Source organism: Ambystoma mexicanum, chromosome 9, assembly GCF_040938575.1.
Source record: "Ambystoma mexicanum isolate Mex_15411 chromosome 9, UKY_AmexF1_1, whole genome shotgun sequence".
Classification (NCBI taxonomy): Eukaryota; Metazoa; Chordata; class Amphibia; order Caudata; family Ambystomatidae; genus Ambystoma; species Ambystoma mexicanum.
The window spans coordinates 1,489,002,148-1,489,013,184 of record NC_090931.1 but is presented as its reverse complement, the minus strand read 5'-3'; the positions used below and the strand labels follow the sequence as shown (position 1 = coordinate 1,489,013,184).

The 11,037-nt window shown below is 46.6% G+C and overlaps 1 protein-coding gene across 1 annotated transcript in view; it reads right to left on the bottom strand.

Annotated features, from left to right (window-relative positions):
* Positions 1-446: 446 nt before the first annotated feature.
* The window catches only part of LOC138489261 (unconventional myosin-X-like), a 788,454-nt gene continuing 777,863 nt past the window's right edge, over positions 447-11,037 (bottom strand). Inside the window, exons 40-41 of the mRNA XM_069616957.1 lie at positions 8,711-8,902; positions 447-4,457 (exon numbers count right to left, since the gene is read on the bottom strand). Of these exons, the coding sequence (XP_069473058.1) occupies positions 4,344-4,457; positions 8,711-8,902 (306 nt within the window). The 3' untranslated portion in view covers positions 447-4,343. The remainder of the gene's footprint in view (positions 4,458-8,710; positions 8,903-11,037) is intronic.

The window sequence follows — 11,037 nt, the reverse complement described above, 5'->3', positions numbered from 1 at the left end:
ATTGACTTGCTTTGTATAAAGTGGTAATGCGCTCAGTTATACTTATCTAATTATGATACGTATTTTAAAGGCCTGTTTATTTTGTTAATATTTTTTAAATTTAATACTGCAAATGCTTATTCAAGAATTGTATGAACTTTTGTATTAGTAATGCTAAAAAAAGATATTGTTTCATTGCTTGATGATTTTTGGATTTAGATGTGTGTCTTTCTTTTGTCGAAGGTTTACTTAGATACACCAATTTCCCAAGAGAACATTTTAATAAATGGTGCCACAGTGAATGGCACTCAGAGGATTGGTGCACAGACAGGTTGCTTGATCAGATGTGCCAGGGAATGCCCGTGAATGTTGCAGAGAAGGGCAATGAGGGATTTTCTAGAAGAGGGCATCGAGTGTTAAGTCACATCTTTAAGCACCATTATTATAAATAAAACCAGGAGTCAGACTGGAGACAATAATTTATTAAAGCATTATAATGTAAAGCCAGTTACAAATTAAAAACAAAGGACTCTGGGGCACAAGAGAAATACATTCACACCTGGGGTGGAGCTGCCAGCAGCAACCCAAGATCTGGTAATACAAGGGGGGAGTGAGGTGGACATGGAGAGGGGCGGGGGGATATTTGACAAGGGACCAGTGTATGAGACCAACATCAGGGAAAGGACAGGGCCACCCCTCCACCTCACTCCGGATTCATTTCTGCATCAATCGTACACTTCCTCCACCTCTTCCCGGTGAAGGACACAATTAGAAGGCATTGTAAATAAGTCTTGGGAATAAGGCGTCTTAAGGCTACCGGAAGCTCGTAAGCTGTAAAAATAGAACAGGTGCCAATGAAAGCTGCTATGGTCAATGGGACTATGCATGGTCATTTTAGGTAGAGATGTGTATGCGGTCTAGGGTGAGATGGGGCACCATTTGGCTTCAGTTTGTTTTGAAAGACAAGAAGCCCAGGTCTATTGTGGCTCTGGCAGAGCTATATATATATTCTATGTATATATCCCTGGTGCAGGGGGGAGTTGCATGCCTCTGGTGTGGGAATGGGGTGTGTAGTTGTTTGCCGGGGCAGTAGGCGCCATACACTTCGAGTGGAGAAATTGATCTGTAGCAGTTTCTGCAATGGTCCACATATATGGGAAAGGGGGTGTGCATATTTCTTCTGCTTGAAGAGTGAGAGAAAGTGCCCCACCACCTTCAGCAAAGAAGGAACCATACACCCCAAAATGTGGCAAGAAAGTGCCTGCCCTCTCTTGAAAAAAGATGTTTAGACATTTTAGAGGATTAGTGGACGGGAGCTGTACACCTATTAGACATACGGCTGTTAAAGTGTGTGGCAGAGGGGAAGTGGGCAATGGTGATAAAGGAAGGAGGCCCAGAAGCTGCTGCATTAGACTGTAGAAGGGAATTCAACATTTCGGGTTGAACAGGGATATTTTAGAAAGCCCAATGGTCTAAAGAATGAGATCTGGCAACAGGAGTTTGGGGTGCTATAGTGCAAATAATGTGGAAAAAAGAAAAGCTTTTTGTGTTGGTGGGGAGGGGGGGGGGAATCTATAGCTACAGTATGTTGTGAAGAAGAGGGTTGCATGCGGTTGCCGGCCATGGACTGCTGGCTAATGCTGGAGACCGTGAGTTGATAATACTGCAGATCACATACTGTTGACAGGCTTGACTGACCACAGATTAATGTTACTGACCGAAGACAAGTACCTAGTGCTGCCGACCACAGACTGCCAACTAATGCAAAAGACCACATACTGGTGACTATCATTGCCGATCATCACATATTGTCTGGTGCATCAGTCCCTAAAAAGACTGACAGGTGCTACAGACCACTGACCACAGCCTAATTCAAATGAACGCAGACCACTACCTAGTGCTACTGACCACAGATTGCTGATTAGTGTTGCCGACCACATACTGCCAACTAATGCAAGAGTCCATCATGTATTTAGTGCTGCAGATGACAGACTGACTACTGCAGTAGACCACAGACTGCTGAATAATGCTTCAGACTTCAAAATGCTGTCTAGTGTAGACCTCAAACCTTTTGACTAGTGAAGCAGGCCACAACATGTTGACCAGTACCTGCAGGCCAAAGACTACTGAATATTGCTCCAGATCACTAGATATTCTGGACACCGATTGCTGATCAGAGCTGCAAACCACCAACTGGTGCTGAAGACCGCCAACTGACTAGCAATGCTAAATGCCAAAGACTGATCATTAGACTGTAGACACTGAAGATCACAGATTTATAGCTAATGGTACAGACCACATATTGCTCACTAATGTTGCAGGTCATATGCTGCGGAGCAGGGTATGCAGATTACTGGGACAGAGATGGAACCTTGCAGAAGTGTGCGTTGGCTGCTGCGACGCAGAGTGCTTTTGGTCAAAGGGTGAATTAATCATAGGCATATGTAAGGGTAGCCTCATTCCCTTGGCAGTTCTGATATGGGATGTCTTCAAACAGATGGAAATTTGATCAGAAGCTTCAAACAACAGAGTTTTCCACAGCATCCTTCTTCAGCTCCAGTGCATACGTGTTTCAACAGAAGATGCAGGACCACGCAATGCGCAACATCACAATGATGAGTCTGTGAATAATGGCAACCCACTGAAGACCCAGCCTCCACTTGGCCCTATCAGAGGTGAGCTTGACAGACTCCATGACCATTGTGCAAACATGAAGGGGGGGGATGCCAACATTGTGCAGTCCCGCGAACACCTGCAGGCTTACAGAAACCGCACATAGGTTTGAGGACAATAAATAAGACAAGGTCATATTCTATAAGAATCGATCATAGTCCAAAGGCAGTGACAAAACAAAACCTCTCTCCGACATTTGGTAAAAAGCCCTGAGATGGTGTATGGAGACTTTCACCTCCAGTGTGTTCCTTGGAAGCATGAAAATTGCATTAATGTCTACTTGAAAAGCTGATATGGACAGACTATATAATCATCTTTAAAAACCCAACTTTGTAGCAATATTTGCGTTACAGAACATAAACACATCAAGACTACTTCCTGAGTGACTGTCACTGGCTCAGGCCATAGCTTTTTGTATTTCCTACCCACCATCGAGGATTCAACCTCCATACTCTCCATAACATAGTCAGATACACATTTTCTTAAGATTTAAAACAAAACAGTGCTACATAAAAGGAATGGGTCTTCAATTGCACACTAAAGGAGGACCCCTGGACACTAGTCGCAGAGCAGCAATCCAGTGTGAACCTGTGCTCTGTATCGCACACAGTAGCCGGCCACACTCATGTGCCTCACTGCCCACTTTGGCGGCATGACCCAAACGCTGGGGCAAGCCTTTGTCCATCCGCCAAAAGGAAACCAGAATTCCAAACGCAGCAATTTTCCCATCTTGTGAGGACACTGCATTCGTCTTGTCAAATGTCAAGGCCAACTGGGAATTGCTTCATGGCACACTGCTGCTTTTCAAAGGTGAGCAAGAACACCCAGTCGGTGGATCATGTGTACCTTCTATTGTTCATGTCAATCATACAAGTCCCATTAAGGGCGGAGTACAAAATAATGTCCAACAGATGCAGTCATCCCGTGGCTCGATGATTCAATCAATCGAAGAGATGCGTTCACGTCACATACACTAGACGCCAGAGCCTTGGTCACTTGGCAGTCATTGTCTTCAGACTTTGAATGTGCCAGAAGTCCATACATGGCCAATGCTTCCAGCAACAAATTCAAACCATCGTACATGAAATCAGCAGGGACTCTGCTCCGTCCACTCTGCACAATTAAACGTGTCCAAAACCCATTAGTGGTGGCGCCATCAGCATACTGTGATGGTGTAACTTCTCTGTTAGAAGTCAAGGATATCCCATTAGTGGTGGGGCCGTCGGCATACTGTGATGGTGTAACTTCCCGTTAGAAGACAAGGATATCCCATTAGTGGTTGGGCCATCGGCATACTGTGATGGTGTAACTTCCCGTTAGAAGACAAGGATATCCCATTAGTGGTTGGGCCATCGGCATACTGTGATGGTGTAACTTCCCGTTAGAAGACAAGGATATCCCATTAGTGGTTGGGCCATCGGCATACTGTGATGGTGTAACTTCCCGTTAGAAGACAAGGATATCCCAACTTCTCTGGATGCACCAATACCTTTTTTATTCCATCAGCAGAAACAGGTTCACTTGCATCGCCTTAACACCCATCCTTGGTGCGAGTTTCTAGCAAGCTGATATGTGAACACTGACTATTTTGTCATGCTGTTGAAAATACAGTTATAAACTATATACTGCTGAAATTCTTAAGCGTCCAATCCACGGACGATTGCTTGAATCAGGCTGGGCAAAGCCTCCAATCACCTGATCCAGGTTCCTGCCCGGCTGTCCTGGCTAACACCAGATTTAACACTGCAACGTTTCTTAACTATCATGTTGATATACGCTCTCATAATCTTTGTGATTTCACCCACCTAAGAAAAAAGAGAAAAAAAGAAATCAGCAAATATCACCATCAGACCCGCACCCCAATATACACCAATGGGCAGTTCTCTATGGGCGGCAGTTCATTAAGTGCTTTGGTAGAAATAGTGGTGGTACTCAGAATGGGCACTTCAGCAGTCTTCAAAGCACCTGGGAGGAGGGCCTGAATAGTCATCAGAGGAAGGGAGCAGACAGCAGCAGCGACCAAGCAAGGCAAATCGGATTATCGAAATGTCTGACGTCAGAGTGGAAGCAGACAGACACTAGTAGTTCATGGTGGCATGGCAGAGCATAACAGTGTAAAGTCCTGGCTAGAGAGAGCAGCTGGACAATGGGGCAACAACTTGGTGCCGTCAGGGCATGACACCTGCAAAAGCGCCCAAGAGAACAGACAGATACCAGAGGACTTTGGGGTTCAGCGGAATAGGCCATTGTTTGAGGCCTCTCAAAAAACCTGCAGTTCAGATTTGGGACAGACTACACTTTGTTCTCAGAGCTATAGGACACATTCAGCATTTGAAGAATGGCCTGGTGACTGGGGCACCAAAGCGGCGGGCCAATCCAAAGTGCAGGGATAGTGCCACTAGGAGTGGACGGGGTCCGAGAAGAGAGCCCCCTGGACACATGGGTAAACCTTGCAGTCTTTCTAGTTAATAAAGACGACCAGGGTTCCGGCTGTAACTCTTAGTGCATACATCTGTCTGTCATTGAGCCACCACACAGAACACTTAACTTTATCCATAATCGGTAACCACACCACATAGGCTATAAATATAAGTTAACCATGGCATCGCCCACTTCGCAGACCTCCTGGCAACTATTGAGGAGCAGATGTCAAAAGGAGAGGGTGGTTCTTTTATCTGAGCACACATTTGGATTCCGATGTTGCACAAGAAAAGGGTCCAGAACTTAAAAGGTCTTATGAAGATTATCAATGTGAAAGACCACCCAAGTGGTCTGGCTCCACAGATGGCCCGTTGGGTCAGGCGTGGTGCCAGACCAATGAAGGGGTGGGAGGAAGAGGTTAGGAACAAAAAGGGAGGAGTATAAAAGGCCAGCTCAAGGAAAGCAGAATGAAGAGTGTAGGGGTGAGTTCAGGAGGCGAGGAGGTGGACAGAGGGGCCAGGGGAGGAATATCGGGTGATACCAGATAGTGAACGTGAAGCTAGGAGTGCTCTTTGGGTTGAGTGAGAGGGACTTTGTGCAAAGGGAGGGCAAAGGAGGAGAGGCAGGGAGTGAAGGGGAAAGAAAGAGGATGGAGCGGGATGGGGTAGGAAAGGGGTGGGGGAGGAAGGAGAGCATGTGAACATCAGAGGGCAGATGAGGAGAGTGGGTGAAGAAGGAGGAGCAGAGGGAGGTAGAAGGGCAACAGTAGAGCAGAGAGGAGAATAGGAACATCGGGGAAGGGAACTGGATGGAGCGCATCAATAGAGAGAAAGGAGCCAGGCACCTGTTAAGGCATAACAGTATCCCAAATGTCGGCTTGGGGAGGGTTCTGATAGTGAGCCCCTTGGAAGGACTCTGGAGGGAGCCAGAAAGATATGCTGTAGCCGTTAGGGCCACACTTCAGTTACTGAAGTACTGAGATAGTGGGGCTTACCTATAATATGGATGCCGTGGCTAGTGAGAGAGAGATAGAGAAAGAGATAGAGAAAGAGATAGAGAAAGAGATAGAGAAAGATAGAGAAAGAGGGGAGAGAGAAAGAGAGAGGGGAGAGAGAAAGAGAGGGGAAAGAGAAAGAGGGGGAGAGAGAAAGAGAGGGGGAGAGAGAAAGAAAGGGGGAGAGAGATCGAGAGAGGGGGAGAGAAAGAGAGGGGGGGAGAGAAAGAGAGGGGGAGAGAAAGAGAGAGGGTGAGGGGAACGAGAGGGGAAAGAGAGGGGAAAGGGAGGGGAAAGAGAGGGGAAAGAGGGGAAAGAGAGGGGAAAGAGAGGGGAAAGAGAGGGGAAAGAGAGGGGAAAGAGAGGGGAAAGAGAGGGGAAAGAGAGGGGAAAGAGAGGGGAAAGAGAGGGGAAAGAGAGGGGAAAGAGAGGGGAAAGAGAGGGGAAAGAGAGGGGAGAGAGAGCGGGAGAGAGAGCGGGAGAGAGAGCGGGAGAGAGAGCGGGAGAGAGAGAGATTGATTGGATCCGGATGTGTATGGTACAGCTTGAAAAGAATGCAAACATTGGGGGCTGTAATGAGACTTCAACTCGATCTTTACAAAATTGGTGAATTATTCGCTTTACAGAAGGTGAAATATCTGAGGGCTCCTCCTTCACATATACTAGCGTATTTTAGATTAAAGGGCGAGATTGCCACTAAATTCAAACTCTTCCTCACATCACCATTAGGGAGTACTCCAACATCTTACAAATCCTGTGCTGGCTCCCATATTAATATCCACTCTATTCACAAACTGGTTAAATATTGGAGGAAGAATGTTTCCGGGTCTTCTACATGGAGATGGAAAAACAATCCCTGGGGGCCACTATTGAAGATAAAGTATGGGATGCGGCGTGCATCCAAAGCAAGCGAATATCAATGCGCCATAGATATTGCATCGCAAGTTTCCTAAGCCACATTTACTATACACCTACTAAGATGCGTACATGTGGCCCTGCTGTGTCTAGTTCACGTCCTAAATGAGGCAGAGTATTTCTTACGGCCGGGGGTGCCCAACTCTTGAGCCCCAACATTACATTATATACTAACTTTTCATTCTTCAAATATGCCTTGGAAACACAACCCAATTATCACAAGACTTGAGGTCATATTATCTGGTCCTTTTTGCAGAACTATGTTCCCCTAACTGAGCTGATATTCACCCATGCTATCACAAGACTTTCCTCCCTCTGTGTTTGTAGCATCCATTTCCTGCTTTCCCCTCCTCTTATCTTCCCCTCTTTTTCTTTTCTCCAGCAGACTAATGCAAATTGCATGTCCAATAACATTGATATGTCCTGCACCTAATGAGCTAGAGTGCAAGCCTAGAATATTCAATATTCTCATTGGTCATTAGCGTTTCCCTATTGGTGGATCTATGCATTGCTAATGTTCAGGCATGGTGAAGTTGGTGAAGTTGGAGACCATGCTGCTATTTAAGAGCCTATCCTCCCACAAACTACATTGGAAAGGCCCAGACACATACAAGACACGGAAGAACCAGTCTCATCCCCCCGCACGAGTGCCGACTCGCGTAGACCTCATTCTGGAAGTTTATAGTGAAGGATAACGTGTTCTCAAAATCCCAAATCTATATAAATGATGCACCATAAAACCAGTGTTTTGGAAGCTGCAGTAGCCGGCAAAGAGAAAGGATAGGTGAGGTGTGTCGTGAGAGATGAGGCATCATGCGTACAGAATTTGGAGATGGGGTGGCAGGCATATGGAATGGCTGAATGATATCTGCCTTGGGAGAAGGAGTAAAGGTAAGTAAAATCGCGGAATAAGGCATGCCTTACGAGGTGGCTTAGCAAGCCTAGAGAACAGAGGATTAAGGTGTGTATTGGGAAGTCAGAGTAGCAGGTGAAGTAAGGACACGATGTTTATGGTACTGGACGGCCACATTATCGGGCATAGAGAATGGTGGGCCTTGGCATATAGGAGTGGGCTCTTGCATAGGGCTCAACCCAGGGAGGAAGAGGAAAGTTATCTCGGGTTGTGTATGGAGTCTTCACTAACAGAACTCATCGAACCACAAGGAAGGCTCGTCTAATCCAGAACATAGCCACAAGTTATATGTTGTTTGGAAGACTTGAAAGGGCAATACGTTTCTGCTGATGGCAAGGTGGATTAGACCAGTGTTAAACTATTGAATCAAATCTTGTCCTTTAACAGATTTCTGGTCTGAAAATAACCCAAGCATTTCAGGGTCTGTACCCTGCAAAGCTTGGGTTATTTTCAGACCAGACATTTTTAAAACCTCTGTTATTGCAGGTTTATAAACTGGGTATCTTCACAATCCGTACATGTCATGAGAAATTAAGAGAAAACTGGAAACATTGTCCTTAATCTAAAGCTGGTGTATGGGTTTTAAGGATGTCAGCACCACAAGACCTCTCCCAAGAAAGAAATGCCGGGGTGCCTTATCCAATCCCTACGGTCTGGGCCTTGTGTGCGTGCCAGATCAATTAAGACTCACTCCTGATATAGCCCTTCCAGGAAACGAATGGTCCCTTTCCTGGAACATCCTGGAGCTATGATGCCTGCTCCGCCTCTCCTCAGTGCCCGCTTCCTTGTGAAATAACCTCCCCGCTCGGACATACCTGGGGCGTTTCAAAGTACATCTCCCGCTCGTCCACAGTGATCTTGAAGGTGTTGGGTTGTGGCGCACCGAAGAAGACTATATGTTCGTACTGGAATGTTTCCAAGGGCTTTGGATCGCCACGCTTGTACACGGACACGTTCTCCGCGCTGACCACGAGCCACAGGTCATTGGGGAATCCACCTTCTTTATACTGAAATACAGGAGAGACGTATTAATTGAGTATGTAACCAGTGATGTGTTCCATGGCACTGCTCATTCACCCACCGCATCCAGGCAATAATAGAACCAACCCTTATTTACCAGTACAAGGAATTTGCAATTAGTGGAGCAAACACAAAGGGTGATGCATACATATGGCAATGACCAAGGAACATCATACACTTGCCACGTACAATTCTCACCCCAAAATAGTTATTTTTCAGAAATATACACCAAACATCACCTTAAGTAAAAGTAGAAGAAAGTGTTGGAATTCTTTCCCAGCACACATAATTCTGTAGATATTTTAGGAACCAATGTGTTTCAAGCCCTTTCTAATGTGAGAAGGGGTGTTTTCCATCCTCTGTAAAACAGCCCAGGACACATTTTCAATGAAGCCCTTTCATTATGGGTTTTGTTTTTTTAACCATGGAGATTTAGAGCCCAGAGACCTATTGCATTTGCACATTCCTCAGCTCGCCTAAGGACCCTCACTCCCTTGCAAGATAGCCGAGCTTGACCTAATGAGATGAATTCTGTATGAATCTGGAATAGATCAATGTCCTGTGTGCCTGCGAGGGGAGCCACTGCAGGGATCTCAAAGCTGGGGTGATGTCCATTTGCACACCTGAACACCCACATGCCCCTCAAAATGGCCAGTCTGTCCCTATGTCCTATACTCATACCCCCGCTCACCCTCCTCGTGCCAGACTATTGGCCTCCACTGGCTATGCTCCTGTAGGCCATCTCCGATTCTCCTCCTCAGCTTCCCAAGTAAAGGAACTATCGGTGATCCTTCCACCTCCACCACTCGCTGAACACCCTGATCTTGCCACCTACACCGACCACTCGCTCATCACAGCTCCCATGCCTCCATCCTACACATCCATTCACTCTGCCCAGCCTCCTCCTACCCTATAACACAGAAAGACAACCTTCATATTCACATTCCTGAACTTTCACCTCTCTTCTCCCCCGTCCCCATCGCCCCCCGTCCTTTGATTTGCCTCCAGACCTGGCTACAGCCTCCACATTAACCAGGCAGCCTTCACCAACTTCCCACATTCCCTTCGCCTAAAAAAAAGGAATGTTCATCTGTCCCACATCCCCCCTCATTATTAGCCCCTCTGATCCCCTGCAGCTTGAACATTTTACTCGTCTAAGCCCACCACCCTAGGCCAGTTGGCAATGTATTTGAAGAACTTTGCCTCCTGTTCCACTGGACTTACCTTGAAAATGTTAACTTGACCCAAAACAAACCCAACCCATGGACTTCTTCAGCCTTTAACCACAGGCAATAACCACCTGCTTCCAAGAGCCGTACCCCAGAGAAGCAGGTAACCACGCCAATCAAAGACTGGCAAGGGCCTCTGGTGTGCTCATACAGGGCCACCAGCAGCTCTGATATTGGATGTTGGAGAACCTTCGGTTGAGGCTGCTAATGTCCTTTAAGAGGTACTAGTGTTCTGTTGAAGTCACTGGGTGACACAGGGGGTACAAGGTGCCGTCAATGGTCCTACAGAGGGCTGCTTGGACTCCTGGACACTGTCAGAGTGCCACTGGAAGAGTGCTGGTCCATCTCATGGATTTGCAGGGTGACACGAGGATTACTATTGGGTATTTGGGGGATATCAGGCAACCTTGAAATGACAGCCCTAAGAGTTCTCCAAGGCTTCTCTGTGCTAGGGTCATCACTGCCACCTTCGGCTTCACTTTTCCAGACAGAGGTTCTTGCACTTATGCTAGACCCGTGGATGTGTTTAGACATTATATTTAGGCTGCACTTAGACAGAGGGAGTGGTCCGCTAACTCACACTGATCTTTGACCTTTAAACAATTCCCTGGTTTCGTCGTAAGTCAATGGATCCAGATGCCCAGAGGTCTTTAGGGTCTAACAAGCAGTTCTGGGGGACGGGTGGGGGCGACTGGCTATCTGTTGGATTATCACTTGAGCCTATGCAGCGACTGAAGGACGATCGTTTTATTTTTTTTTAAATACTATTGGTTGCTTTTTTGAGCAGCCTTAAGTTCTCAGAGAATCCGGGAGATTTAGAAGAGCCCTCAATTCTCTTCAAAGAAAATATTGGGGGAGCAGGGAGGGGCTGGGACCATGTGGGAAAACTGAAT